Source organism: Staurois parvus, unplaced genomic scaffold (genome assembly GCF_062004578.1).
Source record: "Staurois parvus isolate SC_StPar_1 unplaced genomic scaffold, SC_StPar_1.0 ptg000154l, whole genome shotgun sequence".
NCBI classification, from domain to species: Eukaryota; Metazoa; Chordata; class Amphibia; order Anura; family Ranidae; genus Staurois; species Staurois parvus.
Window position 1 is genome coordinate 9,334,087 of NW_028317950.1, and position 18,261 is coordinate 9,352,347.

The 18,261-nt window shown below is 40.9% G+C and overlaps 1 protein-coding gene across 4 annotated transcripts in view; it reads left to right on the top strand.

The window, feature by feature from the left end:
- The window catches only part of PNPLA7 (patatin like domain 7, lysophospholipase), a 346,161-nt gene extending 333,434 nt beyond the window's left edge, over positions 1 to 12,727 (top strand). For all 4 annotated transcript variants that reach the window (XM_089675020.1, XM_089675022.1, XM_089675023.1 and 1 more), the window contains 2 exons: positions 8,216 to 8,322; positions 8,554 to 12,727. In XM_089675020.1, the coding sequence (XP_089531146.1) occupies positions 8,216 to 8,322; positions 8,554 to 8,637 (191 nt within the window). In that variant the 3' untranslated portion in view covers positions 8,638 to 12,727. The remainder of the gene's footprint in view (positions 1 to 8,215; positions 8,323 to 8,553) is intronic.
- Positions 12,728 to 18,261: the final 5,534 nt, after the last annotated feature.

An 18,261-nucleotide genomic window follows, 5' to 3' on the forward strand; every position in this document is an offset into this window, starting at 1 on the left:
ACACAACTGTACATTTAACCAACAAAATTGGGAAATATATTGTGTTTGTGTGCATTAAAAATAACTAATGTTATTTTTACTGAAAATAGGGATTGGATGAGAAAATATCTAAAGGGTGGGGGTTTTACCTTACCTGAGCACTGAAATTTGCATGGGGGGATGCAAAAATGCTTTGCCAGTAATATTGTTAACTATGGCAAAGGTTACCATCCAGGCTATGTTTTGTGGGTAGGGCTATGTGCATCTCAGGGCTAGTTACATAGAAATACAAGTGGTTTGCAAGGTAAAACAGCCCTCATATATTTAATAGTGGTCAACTGGAAAAAATATGTAAAAAACTTTTTGCGCCGCTACTAGAAAAGATGGGACAGCAGCACACACCTGGCTATACCACTAGCAAAAGAAAACAACAAACAGAAAATTGATGTTGCGCTAATCACAATAATGCCACAGACATTCAAGGCAAATAGTGAGATGAGAAGACAATAGATAATACACCATAACATAATCAGTAAATGGAAGGAATATGGGAGTGAAGGGAAAAGTGAAATAATAAAGGTCCAAAAAGGACCAAAAGGTGTAACAGACAATAAACCGTGACCGTGGGCAAAACGCATGTAAATGATCAGGGAAAAATGAAATATTACCTAAATCACAGTAATAGTGGGACATTAGAGTCCATCATAACATAAATGAAATAACGTGAATACAACTAATGAGAAAGTGGAGCAGAATGTGAAAAATACAAAATGAAGTGCTTAAATATTAAAAGTGGACAAACCACTTATCACAGAAGAATGACAACGCACAGTGAGGCCAAAAAATGTGACCATGCGACTAAAGGATCACAACACAATATGCATCAAAAGGCCATGTGGCATAAAACGGCTAATAGGTGACCATATAAATACCATAAATAAATGTGGCAAACATATATAGAGTGCAACTAGTATAAAACAGAAAAATATTACTGTGATTTAGTTAATATTTTATTTTTCCCTGATCATTTCTGTGCATTTTGCCCACGGTCACTTTTTATTGTCTGTTACACCTTTTGGACCTTTATTATTTCACTTTTCCCTTCACTCCCATATTCCTTCCATTTACTGATTATGTTATGGTGTATTATCTATTGTCTTTTCATCTCACTATTTGTCTTTGAATGTCTGTGGCATTATTGTGATTAGCGCAACATCAATTTTCTGAGTGATGAACTGGAGCTTACCTTTTAACAGAAATGAACAGTAAAGTCAAACAGGTCATGCTGCTGCTCCACAGTAAACAAGATTATATCAGCCGAAGTCCTTCTTGTGTGCAAAATTCTAAAATGAAATAACAAATCCGTCACCAAATCATAAAGGCAAGAAAAGTTTTTTGTTTGTTTTTTTTAAACTTTTAGTATCTGTGATTCTAGTAGAGTGATCAGAGTAGAGCACTCCATGTGCATACACACATGAAGGTAAACGCACCAGTAGGGGCATCCATGTACGACGCAACTTGCTATACATGTGTTACATATTGCCATGTATGCCAAAGTGAGAGCAATAATTCTAGGCCCATTATTTACAGCCAAGTCTAAACTGAAGACGCTTTTAAAGCCTCACTGACAGGTAAATACAGCATACCATAGTATGTTGTCATTTTGCAAGCACGTACACATTTAATGCTTGGCATGTTAGGTACCTATTTACTCAGCGCAACCCTATCTGACCTAAAGTTACCTTAAATATATATTTATGTGAAATTCGGTGCTTGATAAACCATTGCACAAATATTGTGTGACATAAAACAATTGCAAGTCCACCAAGTAGTGCATACACTACTTTTCAAAAACACACTGCACTGTATTGGCATGGTACGGTGGTACCATGCCATCCGATGCAGGCAAACGCATTGCCTTTGCGAGCTGTGTTTGGGGTGTCGTTAGGATTATATTGACACCCACAGCAGCTTGCACATCCACTGCGTTGCAGTGTGAATGAGCCCGTATCCAGCAAAGTCAAGAGCCTGCACCATGAAATACAAGTCAGTAATTGCAGCACCCACTCTATATGACCACAGTTTAGCATAGGCGTTGACAGCTGTTTAAGAGGTCATCCTAACTTTACCTCTAATGTGCTATGCTCATTGCAGTCAAACAGCCTGCTTTCCCCTCCTGCACTTGCAGCTGATTGAGTTTCAGGAACCCTACATGCAGCAGATTTGCTGTATACAAGTGTGCATGGCTATTCACTGTACTTGGCAAAATTGAGCACAACCCATTGCAGGCAGGAATCAGGTGGCTACAGGCCCGTATTTACTATTTTAATTGTCTCTTCACTGCTCTGTCCCATTGCTCCCAAATATGACAGAAAATATGGCATGTCACCTGCCTCCCAACAGAGCAATGTTTGGAGCCTCAATGGTGAGACTGCATTGCTGTGATGTGGGCATGCCATAGGTTGTACGGTTATGGACGGAGCCCAGAATTGTTGGCAATTATCAGTGACATTTTAGAAATATGCAGTGCAGAGCTAAAGATAAGTATTGGCAACAGAGTGTGCCTACTATACGTTGGTCATCTAATGACTAACCTGCTTGTGCTAACATTTTAAAAGCCAAGCAACATGCATTATCACAGGGCTAGAGTGGCCCTACAAATCATATCATAGTTCCAAAATATTAAAATGTTAATCAGTGGGAAAACCTTATAAAGATCCATTTTAATTCAACATAAGTGGCACTGGATTGAGTGGGTGGTAATGAGTTTATATGGAACTGGCTGATGTAACGAGGAGACTCCCTGAATCTTTTAGTAAGGGTTGGGCTTACTAGCATGCTGTCCAGAGGGACCACTTCCCCCTCCCAGCATTTCCCATCAACAACAATCGATCAAAGTCAACCTCTGCATGATTCTCTGCTGTCCTCCCAGCAGATCTTATCTCTCAGCCACTACTTCCTCCAGTGATTTTTATTGGGTATTTCATGTTTCTCAGGACTCCCCAGGGCTCTGCGTCACTGCCTCACTCTTAGAAAAACCCATTTATACGCAGACGTCTGTTAAGCCAACATATTCATTAAGCAATTGGAGAGAGACCATCAATTAGCTTGTATGAAAAAACTGCCGACATCTGGTGCTGTTCTGGCTGGCTCGAGTCCATCTATCCCGTAATAGAATTCTCCATCGTGTGCAGCCATGAGAATACTCCAGTGTTCCAACACAGCCCTCTAAGTGTGTTGTTGCATTCCAGCATCTGACATTATACCTATACTTTGTATTGTGTACTGATTCAAAATGCACAACAAATTTCCCATAGAGGATTAATTGCCTTTGTTGTGCGTATACTTGAAGCCTAACTCCAGGCACATTTTGTATTTTTAATTTAGAATAGAGTGGGGATGTTAAATGTTCTGTCAGGTTTGTATTCTGACTGTGATCCCAAAGTTGAGGTTTTCCTTTATTTTTTGCCCCTTTGACCCATATAAGAAATACAGTTGTCACCAGAGCAGAAAGGCACAGACTGCAATAGCAAAACCAAACGCCATGGAATGACCTTTAGAACCTCACATCTCAACCATGTACTTTCCCCTCCTCCCGCCATTCCTCCATCAAATACAGGCACCTCTTCATTGGAGACTGAGGTATCAAACTTGAATGTCTGGTCATTGGCTTTTTTTGTTCTCCTGACACTGTTGGACTGGAGGTTTCCTTCTTTCGCTATGCCACGTAGGTTGCATTCACACCTAAGTGTTTCGGGACCTGCCTGCATTTTCAAAAATGCATGAAACACATGTACAAAATGTACATTACGCTTACTGTACAATTATTTCTTAATGGCACCCCAAATGTGGGTAGCCATCTCGTGTTTGTCAAGCAAAAAAAAAAAAAAAGCAACAAAACACACTTGGCTCAGTGCCAAAAAATGTTGCTCATGATCTTAAATTTTGTTCCTGAGCTCCTATGGCACATTTATCATGTGTAGGGTAGCCCATTCAAGTGAATGGGCTGCCCTATGCTGTCATGAGACAAATGCATCATGCAGGTGTCACTGTGGCTTTTAGACAGCCAGTTGTTCTCTAAGTCTTTCAGTATTAATTAGTAGATATCTAAAGTCTACAAGCAGAGAAAGTGTAAAATATTTTATGTTATGAAACATGTAATTAGTGTACCTGATGGCGTTACAAAAAAGGCAACAGATTGTTTTTATTTTAAATTAGCTGACCCTAGGCAATGTCGCATTAGTGATCTACCGCTGGCAATAATTCAATAGCAGCAGGGTCACTGTGGAGGACATAGAAAATGATAAATACTCACCTGCTTGCATGAGTCGCTCTCTTACTGGCTGGATGAATGAGACTGCTGGAAATGCTGCAGTGCATAAATGGCTGGCAAAAGAGCAAGGCCTTGCCACTGAAACAGGCGAGGACAGGATACTTAAAAAGCAGGTCAGTGCTTTGAGTGATCCTATCGCTGTGATATTTTGTCACTTTGAGATAATGTTGCTGAGAGAATTTGCTGGTTTTACATTATCTTTAGAATGGGTTTAAAGAGCCCAGATATAACAAACAATAATTCCAGCTTTGAAAAATGGCTTGGTCATTTCTGAGTTCTTAAGGAGTGATTTGGAGTCCAGTTGTTGGAGGTGCTTGTGATGTAAAAGGGAGAATTTCATGCTTATTAGGAATGTAATTGAGAGCAGCAACCAATCCTTCACTTTTCTGTGAAGGAAACTGAAGGATTAAAATCATTCCCAGCACTGGGCAAGCATCTTGTAGGGTCCTGGAACTGGAATGTATTTTTTGAGGACTGCCACAAATGTTGCTACCTTTCTTGTTAGTCATGTTAGCGATATCTCCACTGGATTGGGAACAGATTAGAAGACTTGGAGGGGGGACTATAATATAACTTTAACTAAGAACATTTACATTATGCATGATCTTCAGGACAGTTACAGGGCCTTGAAAAATTATTCATACCCCTTTGAATTTTCCACATTTTGTCATGTTACAGCCAAAAATGTAAATGTATTTTATTGGGATTTTGGTCTATCACATAATCGTGAAGTGAAAGGAAAATGATAAATGGTTTTAAAAAATTTTTACAAAGAAATATGAAAAGTGTGGTGTGCATTTGTATTCAGCCCCCGGAGTCACTAGTTTGTAGGACCACCTTTCACTGCAATTACAGCTGCAAGTCTTTGTGGGGATGTCTCTACCAGCTTTGCACATCTAAAAAGTGAAATTTTTGCCCATTCTTCTTTGATTTTTTTTAAAATACTTTTCATTGCATGTGAATTCAAGTGATTGGGTACAAAAATCACCTGTGGGGATTCAAGCTGAGATCACAGCTATCAATTCCAACCACAATTATTAGTAGATTGTTGCCACTGGGATTTGCACTGGAGCTGAACACCCATGCAATTGCATCCTAAGGGAAAGTCTCTCAGAACCCCAGATAGCCGTAAGGAAACAAGACAGGAGTTCTAATCATCAGAAGAAAGCCAGGAGAACAGTGATATTCGCAAACGGTCATTCTTTATTGAAGGTGGTGAGATACAAGTATAAAAAGTGCTAATGCATTTCAGTTCAGCCTGAATGGCTGAAACACATTGGTACTTTTATGGTTGTATCTCACCATTTTCAATAAACAATGACCGTATGCTGATATCACTGTGGTGCCACTTTCTTCTGATGATTGCACATTGTTGGAGTTACACAGAGACAACCTAGCCCGAGCACCAGGTTTATAAGCTTTCCGGATTGGAGCAGAGGTTGTAGCACTGTCACATTTGTTTAGGGTACTCCTATTTACCAGGTAACACTCATTTACCAGGTAACATTGCAGCTTTTACACAAATCAGTTCCCGCCTTTCATCTTGTAATTTGCTACAGATGTTTGTGAACACAGCAATAAATGGCATAGCATCAGAGCTGAAATCCCAGGTCAGGAATCAGGTGCTGACCCTGGATGATGGCTGAACAAAGATGGCTTTGTCCTTCCGGACAAACAAAAAACAGTCATTGTCACATGGATCTTTGTGAGAGGTAATAGAACATTTGATGTTTAACACTAATAAATGCATAAGTAAGTATGCACTTAACATGAAAAATATCTGATTATATCTCCAATTAAAAAATAAAACTGTAGGCTGTAAGCGGAGTTGTATTTATTTTATAGAGCTTAATTGTTGATTTTTTTTTTCACTGTGAAAAGAAATCATCACTAGATACTGGATATATTTATTTAAGCATCTGTTACTCATCCAAAGGGGTAATGTTCTTTAGATTAAATCATATTGTTAATATCTCCTTTCATCTTCATGATATGCTGCATTGGACAACAGCCAATAATTGCAAGAAAGCAGTTTTAACAAATTGGGTAATGCAGTGGATATAAAAAGTCTACACAGCCCTGTTAAAATGTCAGGTTTCTGTGATGTAAAAAAAAAAAAAGACAAAAATAAATAAGTTCAGAACTTTTTCCACCTTTAATGTGACATATGCACTGTACAGCTCAGTTGAACAACAAACTGAAATCTTTTAGATACAGTGAAGTAAAAATAAAAAACTAAAATAATGTGGTTGCATAAGTGTGCACACCCTTAAACTAATACTTTGTTGAAGCACTTTTTGATTTTATTCCAGCACTCAGTCTTTTTGGGTATGAGTCTTATCAGCATGGCACATTTTGACTTGGCAATATTTGCCCACTCTTCCCTGCAAAAACACTCCAAATCTGTCAGCTCGTGAGGGCATCTCCTGTGCACAGTCCTCTTCAGATCACCCCACAGATTTTCGATTGGATTCAGATCTGGGCTCTGGCTGGGCCATTCCAAAACTTCTTCTGGTTAAGACTTTCCTTTGTTGATTTGGATGTATGCTTTGGGTCGTTGTCATGCTGAAAGATGAAGTTCATCTTCATGTTCATCTTTCTAGCAGAAGCCTGAAGGTTTTGTGCCAGTATTGACTGGTAATTGTAACTGTTCGTAATTTCCTTAACTTTGACTAAGGCCCCAGTTCCAGCTGAAGAAAAACAGCCCCAAAGCATGATGCTGCCACCACCATGCTTCACTGTGGGTATGGTTGGTGTTCTTTTGGTGATGTGCAGGTTTTTTTTTTGTGCCAAACATATATTTTAGAATTATGGCCAAAAAGTTCAACCTTGGTTTTACCAGACCATAACACATTTTCCCACATGCTTTTGGGAGACCTTCAATGTTTTTTGCTAATTTTAGCTGGGCTTGGATGTTTTTCTTTGTAAAAAAAAGTCTTCCGTCTTGCCACTCTACCCCATAGCCCAGACATATGAAGAATATGGGAGATTGTTGTCTTTGTACCACACAGCCAGTACTTGCCAGATATTCCTGCAGCTCTTTTATAGTTGCTGTAGGCCTCTTGACAGCCTCCCAGCCCAATTTTTCTCATCTTTTCATCAATTTTGGAGGGACGTCCAGTTCTTGGTAATGTCACTGTTGTGCCATATTTTCTCCACTTGATGATGACCGTCTTCACTGTGTTCCATGGTATATCTAATGCCTTTGAAATTCTTTTGTACCCTTCTCCTGACTGATACCTTTTAATAATGAGATCCCTCTAGTGCTTTGGAAGCTCTCTGCGGACCATGGCTTTTGCTGTAGGATGCGACAAAGAAAATATTAGGAAAGACCTACTAGAACAACTGAACTTTATTTAGGGTTAATCAGAGGCACTTTAAATGATGGCAGGTGTGTACTGACTCCTATTTTAACATTATTTTGAATGTGATAGCTTAATTCTGAACACATCTACATGCCCAATTAAAAGAGGGTGTGCACACTTATGCAACCATATTATTTTATTTTTTATGTTTACTTCCCCTCCCTAAAAGATTTCAGTTTGTTTTTCAACTAAGTTGTACAGTTTATAGGTCACATTAAAGGTGGAAAAAGTTCTGAAATGATTTAGCTTTGTCTCATTTGTTTACATCACAGAAACCTGACATTTTAATAGGGGTGTGTAGATGTTTTATATCCACTGTAGATAGATAAATACGGTATATATTTATTATTTCAGTGATGTCCTTGTCACATTTTTCTCCTGAAAAGCCAGCTGGAATAAAAAAATAAACTTCCACATTAATAAAGTAGAGGAGCTGTAACGGGTATTTACGCAGCTGATGTCTTCCATCTATCTATTATTTGTCAGATTTGCCATGTCCTGTTATCAGGTTAACCTTCTTATCCCTCCTGTCTTCTAGATGAGTCAGATTATCAGACAGAATATGAAGAAGAAGACAATGCAGACTTCAAAAGAGAGGACTATGTCAATATCCTGAGCAACCAAAATGATGATGTTTCTGACAGCGTAAGTGGCTGGATCTCATCATTCTTGATTTACTTAGATCATTATATTGGAAAAAATTCAGTTTTTTTTTTTTTGCTTTGGCATCACAAATGATAACGATTACATATAACACTACACAATCACCACTACATTGTTTTAGGTATTAATATACTGAAAATCTGTATTAGTTTCTAAAAAAAGAAACATTTTAATTGAATCCTGTGAAACTGACAGACCTATTTTTAAATCAAGGAAGAAGACCCAGAGATGGAAGTGCGTCAGCGTACAGGGGTGGTGAGACGACAAGCATCTGACAAGATCCAGGAGAATAGTTGAGACGTGAAAAGCTGGGGAGACTCACTGTAGCCTCCTCCTTTCACGTTCAGTCATGCCATGCAGTTTCAGGCGTTACACCTGAATCGTTAATCTCTCCATTTTATGCGGTACCTGGCCGGGAGGACAATAGCTGCAATAGCACATGCAGCAAGTGCTGATCATATGATAACATGGCCGGAGAGAGCCAAAAAAAAAATCTTTTAAGCCTTAAGTTCATACATTTCATGCTTACTAGATGACATTCAATTGAGCCTTAAGCTCATTCATATATTTCATGTTTAGTAGATGACAATAGTTTGGGAAAAATGAATCTATATATAAAAATCTATAATTTAACAAGTTTAATTGGTAAAAACTACTCAGTTCAAAGCTATTGAAGCTTTAGGGCATTTATAATATCTGATAGCAGACACTGTTTGTGCGTTTTCATTACTGGAGATCTTGCCTTATGTTCTGCTTCCACTAGGAGGGTATAAAGCCGTATGCCTCTTAGCCATTAAGTCGTTTTATTAACCATTTTGAAGTTTGAGCCTCTATCTGAGGTGCCATTAGTCGCTGTTGTTGCACAAAGTGACCTCATTCATTCAACACTGTCACCCCCAAACCAAACCATTGTTAAGGGACAGTTCAATCCTGCCCTATGTAATAACACACTTTATGGGAAGAAACATAAAGGGAAATTAATATAGCTTTGCATATTTAATTATTTATGTTCAGTACAGCTCAAGTTGCGGAGTTCTCATAGTTTTCCTTTTAACAACAATAAAAAAACCAGTGTTTAAGTGCCTAGATTTCCCGCTCAGAGTCTTCATCCCTTGATAAAGCCCTTGATAAGGGATATTCAGAATAGGTTAGAAACCTATACCCCCGACTCTTTCCCTCCTGATGACTAGCACAGACATTTAAAGTGCAACAGCAACCATACATTCTACTTTTCTGTTAGGATCCTCTGTTGTGTTTTCATCGTTCCTTGTGGCTCAGTTGGGCAGATGTCCCTTCACTTCCTTCCTCAGTGACACCTAGGGCAATAACACTGTCATCAGTAACTAGTGAATTCTTTATAAGACTAGATAGAGAAGGGAAGTAGGAAATCTAGCTAACAGCAGTGCCTTCGGTGGCTCCAGGACAGAAAGTGGAACTTTGGCAGAAATAAAGAAAAAGCAGATAGAGGATCTAAAATGTTCTTATTTAGAGTAGAGGTCGGTTTTTTGGAACTAGGAAAGGGTAAAGGGTTACGGGGGAAACTTCATAGAAAAATTGTTGATTTTCTTTAGATTGATATATATTACGGGGGTGTGGGAGATATTCTGCAAAGAGCTGTAGAGAGGAAATGTAGGAATACTGCAGGAGCATATGCAGATAATGGAATGTGGACATGCCCTGGCTTATTCAATACATCTTTGCAGATATTCTACACACAGAAAAATACGGCTAGTGGCAGGCAGTCGCATTCAGTTGGTTTTGTTCTGTAATGTTGAACATGTTTTACTGCTTAAAGTGGAACTTTACTTTCTCAGTTAACTTTAACTATTTTTAATCCTTATGCTGCTAGCATTAGTAAATAGATAGGAAAATATCATATTTACTGGTTTTCAGATTTAATTTTTTTTTTACATTTCTTCAGTTATTTCCTGCTTTCCAGGCCTAGCCCAATGATGTCTTACATCCCAGGAGTCTTCAGGAGGGGAGGAGGGGCTTTCTCAGCTAAGCACTCTCCTGTCTGCATCATGAGCTAAGGGCAGATGGATTCCAGGAAGGAAATGTTACATTCATCAATTGCCTTTAGTCAAGATGGCCACTGCCAGAAATGCTAGGAAGTGATTTCTCAGCAAAATAAAGCATGGAGACATGGATGGATGGGCGAGTTTGCTTTGAATATTATAAATTAATTGAGTAGCATTTTTGATTTGTGGTGCTTTAATCAAGCAGCTTCTTAAAATCTGAAGAAGCTGAGTGGATAAGCAATTAAATGGTTTTAACATTACAGAACAAGGCCAACTGAATGTGACTGCTTACCAGTAACTATGCCATGACCTGGATAAATGAGAAGCTTCATCGATCCATCAACTAGCACACTTCAAAACATGAGCACAGCAGAAGATCACTAAAGGTATTAACATACATTTCCACATCAGCCCAAAACTTGTCAGACTTCTCTTCAGTCCAAACACATGACAAAAACTGCCCAATCACCCTTTTTTAATATCTAACATAAAGCCATCTGATGAATCAGGCTCTGTACACAAGCTTAAAATTGTATAAATGAAAGTATTTAATAAATCTTCAGGGTCATTTTTTAAAAGGAATCTAAAGATTCCAAGTAAGGGGCACCGATATAAAACAAGAGCAACTATCCCTGATCTCACCAGGACAGCTAAAATTGGAGGCCAAGGCTGCTTTTATGTCCATCATACAATTTACATTGCTTAATTTCATAGTAGTTATGATTTAGAAGTGAGAATACAGGAAAACTGCCATAAGAGAAAAATGTAGGCCGATCTCTCCTAAAATGCTGGTAGCATGGCGGTCATGCTGTTGCTTTGTCAAGAATAATTTGAATTACTGACAAAGTAATAAGGAGTTCCAACCTCTGACTCTGCTTGATCAACTTACTCCACCATTGGCAGCCCCCATGGTTCTCTTATAACAGGTCATCTCCTATGCACTAACCCTCAGCCCCTCACCTCCTGGTTTGCACTCAAACACTTGATAGGTTGAAAATATTTCTTGTTATTTAACCAGTCCTCCGCCAAATGTGAAATATAGTCCATCAGGGGTGTACATGCCTGCTTGCTACAGTCATCTCACTGTGTGCCTGCGGTTATCTCAGGTAAGTGGCCTGCTAGTATATTTTGTGAAAAATAATACAGCCCCAGGGATAGGATTGAACCACTAAAAATCCAGCAAGGGCTTATAGTAATACCACTGTGTTTGGCTATATGAGCACTCGTGTAATTATTGGCGCAAGTGCTGATGCATTATCAGTAATAAAATATTGCAGAGAATCGGAAAGCCTTTACCTAAATGGTAGTCATCCTCTTCCAACCAACAAAATGGCCTTCTCACTGTTTGACTCGGTACTATGAAAGCCAACAGTTTGGGAGCCCCTGGTACTGGTACAGAGGTATGTGGGGAAATGCCACAACTCAACTACTTAAACTAAGAAGCAGGCATGTCAAAGTTTGTTCATTCTCCGATGCATGGTACATGAGACTGGAGCAGCTGTCTAGTTGGCAAGGTTTTGTGGTGACCAGTCTGGCTTAAGAAAAATTTCTGTGCAGGGTATAGTGTATATCCCACTCTACCCAAAGCACTTGGATTTTACAGCCTCCTCCCAGACCAAAGCATGACAGGTAGTAGCCCCAAATATTCAGTGTTAGATGATGTACACTTTAAAAGTTTATTCCTTAGCTACCCATTAACATGTTCCTGTTCTCTGAACACATTTTAGACTTTTCCCATGCATCCATTAGTCACCAAAGTGTGAATGAGGATTGGCATACATCCACCATAAAGCCCTGCAGTCAGCTTTGGTGACAATTTTATGTGCTGTGCATGTGAGTCAGACAGACGTGCCCTGAGGAGAACATATACAGCAACATTCGCTCTTATGCTGTCTGTATATATACACACATTTTTTACACAATTTTACATAATCAAGGTGAATCAGGTATGAATTTCTGGGCATACAGCCATGGTTCTGATATGATTCAGCACTCATATGCCCAAGCCCTTGGTAGCTCTCTAATGAAGCAGCACTGTAGCCATTTAGCCAGTAAAGCATCAGGAAACTGTTTTTCATAAGCTAGTGGGAGACTGAATTTTCCTGCCTCATATGGACCACTGCTTAGGTCCTGTTCTGCTGCTTCTGTGGCAGTTGTTGTACCTTCTACAGATTTTTATTTTGCCAAATCCAGCACTCAGTCATAGGCCAAATAGAGGATAGGATGGTCCAGCAGGCAGTGCTCACAGTGCTGGTGACATGTCTGGCTGGGGGAACTAATAATTACAGGGATGTATGGAAGGAAATGTGTATATCATATATATACTAACATATTTTATAAAAATAAAAGGCCTTTGGAGTTTAAAACTTTGTCATTTTGATTTTTTTCTTCTAGCAAGCAAAGTCCACTGCAGTCATTTCCAGCTGTAAAGACAGCAGAAGTAGTACCGTTAGACAGTAGATGCTTGAAAAATACCAGGAAACAAGTGGGTCAATAAAGGCTTTTTTAATGAAGTTTTATCCATAAAACACACCCCACCTTGTCTGCATTTTTTTTACATGTAATTGGTATTTACAGTGCCTTGAAAAAGTATTCATACCCCTTGAAATTTTCCACATTTTGTTGTGTTACAACCAAAAACAAATGTATTTTATTGGGATTTTATGTGATAGACCAACACTAAGTGGTACATACCGTATTTTTCGCTCCATAAGACGCACTTTTTTCCCCCCAAAAAAGGGGGGAAAATGTCAGTGCGTCTTATGGAGCGAATATAAAGCGGCCGGTCCGGTATTTTTGCGGCCACCATGTCAGAATACCGGGCCGGCCGCTCAGCTGTTGTCTCCTGCAGGGCCTTACCTGTTCCTCGCTCCAGCGCTGCACAGTCTTCCCACGCTGGCTTCTGTGACAGCCGGGTGCCCACTGCGCATGTGCTGCGCTTTGTGAATGATCCGGTGTCTTCTGGGACACATGAAAGGTCCCAGAAGGCGCCGGGCCATTCACAAAGCGCAGTGCTTCTCGCACATGCGCAGTGGGCACCCGGCTGTCACAGAAGCCGGCCCGGGAAGAAGAGGGAAGGCAACTCCGCGGAAGTGGGAGAGGGCACCTGTCAAATTCAGGTACCCGCTCCCCCTCCCTCCCCAAAGGTCAGCAGTCTCTGGTCATTCCCTGCACTGTCTGCAGTCTCTGGTCATTCCCTGCACTGTCTGCAGTCTCTGGTCATCCCCTGCACTGTCTGCAGTCTCTGGTCATCCCCTGCACTGTCTGCAGTCTCTGGTCATCCCCTGCACTGTCTGCAGTCTCTGGTCATCCCTTGCACTGTCTGCAGTCTCTGGTCATCCCCTGCACTGTCTGCAGTCTCTGGTCATCCCCTGCACTGTCTGCAGTCTCTGGTCATCCCCTGCACTGTCTGCAGTCTCTGGTCATCCCCTGCACTGTCTGCAGTCTCTGGTCATCCCCTGCACTGTCTGCAGTCTCTGGTCATCCCCTGCACTGTCTGCAGTCTCTGGTCATCCCCTGCACTGTCTGCAGTCTCTGGTCATCCCCTGCACTGTCTGCAGTCTCTGGTCATCCCCTGCACTGTCTGCAGTCTCTGGTCATCCCCTGCACTGTCTGCAGTCTCTGGTCATCCCCTGCACTGTCTGCAGTCTCTGGTCATCCCCTGCACTGTCTGCAGTCTCTGGTCATCCCCTGCACTGTCTGCAGTCTCTGGTCATCCCCTGCACTGTCCGCAGTCTCTGGTCATCCCCTGCACTGTCCGCAGTCTCTGGTCATCCCCTGCACTGTCCGCAGTCTCTGGCCATCCCCTGCACTGTGTCCGCAGTCTCTTGGTCATCCCCTGCACTGTGTCCGCAGTCTCTTGGTCATCCCCTGCACTGTGTCCGCAGTCTCTGGTCATCCCCTGCACTGTGTCCGCAGTCTCTGGTCATCTCCTGCACTGTGTCCGCAGTCTCTGGTCATCTCCTGTACTATATCCGCAGTCTCTGGTCATCTCCTGCACTGTGTCCGCAGTCTCTGGTCATCCCCTGTACTGTGTCTGCAGTCCATTGGTTCAGAATATTTTTTTTTCTTGTTTTTCACCTCTAAAACCTAGGTGCGCCTTATGGTCAGGTGCGTCTTATGGAGCGAAAAATACGGTAATTGTAAAGTGGAAGGAAAATGATAAATTATTTTCAAATTTGTTTTACAAATAAATATCTGAAAAGTGTTGCGTGCATTTGTAGTCAGCCCCCCTTTACCCTGATACTCCTAACAAAAATCTAGTGGAACCAACTGCCTTCAAAAGTCACCTAATTAGTAAATAGGGTCCACCTGTGTGTAATTTAATCTCAGTATAAATACAGTTGATCTGTGAAGCCCTCAGAGGTTTATTAGAGAACATTAGTGAACGAACAGCATCATAAAGACCAAGGAACACACCAGAAGGGTCAGGGATAAAGTTGTGGAGAAGTTAACCACAGGGTTAGGTTATAAAAAAAAAAATATCCCAATCTTTGAACTTCTCACAGAGCACTGTTCAATCCATCATCCAATAATGGAAAGAGTATGGCACAACTGCAAACCCACCAAGACATGGCCGTCCACGTAAACTGACAGGCCAGGCAAGGAGAGCATTAATTAGAGAAGCAGCCAAGAGGCCCATAGTAACTCTGGGGGAGCTGCAGAGATCCTCAGCTTAGGTGGGAGAATCTGTTCACAGGACATCTATTAGTCCTGCACTCCACAAATCTGACCTTTATGGAAGTGTGGCAAGAAGAAAGCCGTAAGAAACCCCATTTACAGTTTGGAAGAAGCCATGTGGGGGACACAGCAATCATGTGGAAGAAGGTTCTCTGGTCAGATGAGACCAAAATTGAACTTTTTGGCCTAAAAGCAAAACCTTGTGTGGTGGAAAACTAACACTGCACATCATCCTGAACACACCATACCCAACGTGAAACGTGGCAGCATCATGTTTTGGAGATGCTTTTCTTCTGCTGGGAGAGGGAAGCTGGTCAGAGTTGATGGGAAGATGGATGAAGGCAAATATAGGGCAATCTTAGAAGAAAACCTCTTAGAGCCTGCAAAAGACTTGAGACCGGGGCAGAGGTTCACCTTGCAGCAAGACAACAACCCTAAACACACAGCCAGAGCTACAATGGAACGGTTTAGATCAAAGCATATTCATGTGTTAGAATGGAAAAATGATAAAACCAAAATGGGGAACCATGCTACAGTATACTATGAATGAATAGACCGACTCACTAAAATTAAGGTGGTGTCCTCAGGACCAATAGGATATTTAACACCCGCTTGCAGGTAAAGACCCACAAGAAAAGAAGTCCCAAAGAGAACAATCTGTGGATTAGAACTATATTTATTGAACACTAAGATATCAATATGGCAAAAATAGTCCCTCCAACCTACACAAGAGTAAAACAATGACAACGTTATGTCATAAAAACACCCGCCCGGGCAGACAGACATACCAACCATAAACACTGGAATGTGCATAACATAAGAATGGGGCTATATAAGCTGCAGGCCTCATCGATGAGACTATCATGTCATGTGCAATATTACTGCAATTGGATGACAGTATAGAGTTGCAAATTCACAGAGGTCCCTGAGTAGCCACAGGTAAATTGTGTATCAGCATGAAAGATCCAAATGATCATGATTATGGCAGTCCACCAATCTGAAGGTATATATACTCAATGTTGACACATATAATCCTGTGTGATAATCTTCACTGGCAGTCAAATCATGTAAGGTATGGCAATGATAGCACTGACAGCAGCAGATGATCACTTTAAACTTGACAAAAATGCAGCACTGATAGACATCAGCCACAGATGACAGTGACCTATGGGTGAGAATATGATAAAATGCAGCCTCTCGCTGCTTGCAATTGGAAAGAGTCACCAGGTGTATAGCGCTCAGCCGAGCAATCACAATCCAATGGATAAATTCCAGTGTGGACACAACCCGGGCCAATGATGTGAGTTCATCATGTGAGTTCACCATGTGCCACTTTGTGTTGGTCTATCACATAAAATCCCAATAAAATACATTTACATTTTTGGTTGTAACATGACAAAATGTGGAAAATTTCAAGGGGTATGAATACTTTATAAAGGCACTGTATCACATACCGTATTTTAATATCTGTGTTCTGTTTATATTACATGCAGCCGGTTGCATAGAAAGTCATAATCTCAGCAATGTTCATTCTTTTGTGAGATACTGTCACATCTAAAGGGATGTCTGGAGTGCAGTGTTCATTTTTATTATTACACTGAGACTGATCATGACAATAAAACATAAGCAGACGCTCTCACTGAACATCCATTTAAAAGGAAAAGGCACTGGAATGGGCTGTAGCCATTTCTATAAATTACCTAAATACTAATACACAGGGCCTTGAGCCATGGATTATACAGCTACAAAACTAGAAAGACAGCCCCTAGCATAATCCACTCCCAGCAAGCCTCTGGTTTTTGTTTGTGCCCTTAGTTGTACAAGGTCTTTGATCTGAGAAAAGCAACCTTTTTTTCTTCTATTTTATATTTTTTTTCTAACTTTTGCATAAAGTCTCTTCTAGCAAGCCTCTCATAGCCACTGCAGCTTCCATTTAGCAGCTTTCTGGATTAGTTGGCACAGCGGCAGTGCCTTAGAGAACTATACCCCGCCAAGAGGAATATGCAAGGTTGACCAGTAATCAGTGCTTGTTATTCCTGAGTGGGACATCTTACCTCTCTTTCTATTATTGGAAGATTAATTAATAAGGTCATCATTCAAGCCTATAGACTGTGGAGAAAGTTCTTCCTGTTCCTTTTGAGGCACAGTCTACTAGATCTGTCAGTGCTTCATAGACTTTTCAGCATGAGGCATCTGTTCCCCAGTCCTGCAAGGCTGCCACCTGGTCTTCTGTTTACACTTTTAAGCACCTTTCATATTGGTGTTCTGATTAGGTCCCCCTGTCAGTTTTTCAGGTGGACCTGATCAGAAGGTCCATTCATCCCTATGGATAGGTGGGTGTAAAAGGTCTTGTGTCTGTTTGCAACTGCCTACCTCTGGGTCCAATCAGGCCTGCTAAAAGAGAGAAAACTCTGTCCTCTACTGTTTAAGTGGAGAAGATCAGAGAAAGCTGGGTGTAAACGGACAGTCCATTTGCTTGCAGCCGCCCATAGAGCAAAGCTAACTGTGCCCAGATGTGTTATTTGCCTGCTCTAATCCAATCAGCAAGGGATCAGAAGGACAGATCCCCTGCTGATCACAATGGAACCCTCTGTGTAAAAGGGGCCTTACGTTTCACCAGATGGCTGTTGAGGCCTCTTCCGATGCCAATTTCGGATATATGGTGCTTCAGGTTGCCTTTTGAGTTTTCTAGCCCTGTTTCCCAGTTTGTTACATAGACATGTTGATGTTTGCTGTGTTGCCCACCCCTCCATTACTTTGCTTTTGGACATTCCGTGGCATCAGATTAAATCCTGTGTCCTGTAATGTAACATTAAGAAAATAGGGTTTTTGACTTACCTGTAAAATCTTTTTTTGGGAGTACAGTACAGGACACAGATCCGTCCCCTCTCCTTTGTTAGTCCCCTCCTCATTTCTTGCTCCTAAATGGAGGCATGCGGTGAGTGGGAGGAGTTATGCTAAAACTGTCCTCACAGCTTTGTTTTCCAGTGTCCAATCACCTGAAGGTAGCTGCATAACCCATGGTCTAAAGACTATGATCCTGTGTCCTGTAATGTACTCAATGAAAAGGATTTTAAAGGCAAATCAAAAATCCTGTTTGTATATTAGTAGTCCTCTCACTTCAAAAAGTGTGGCGACATTTTTACACTTTAAATCCCAGGCTGCATGTACAATAATAAATCTGATATTCTTTTACTCTTTGCTTAACTGGCATGTGCTG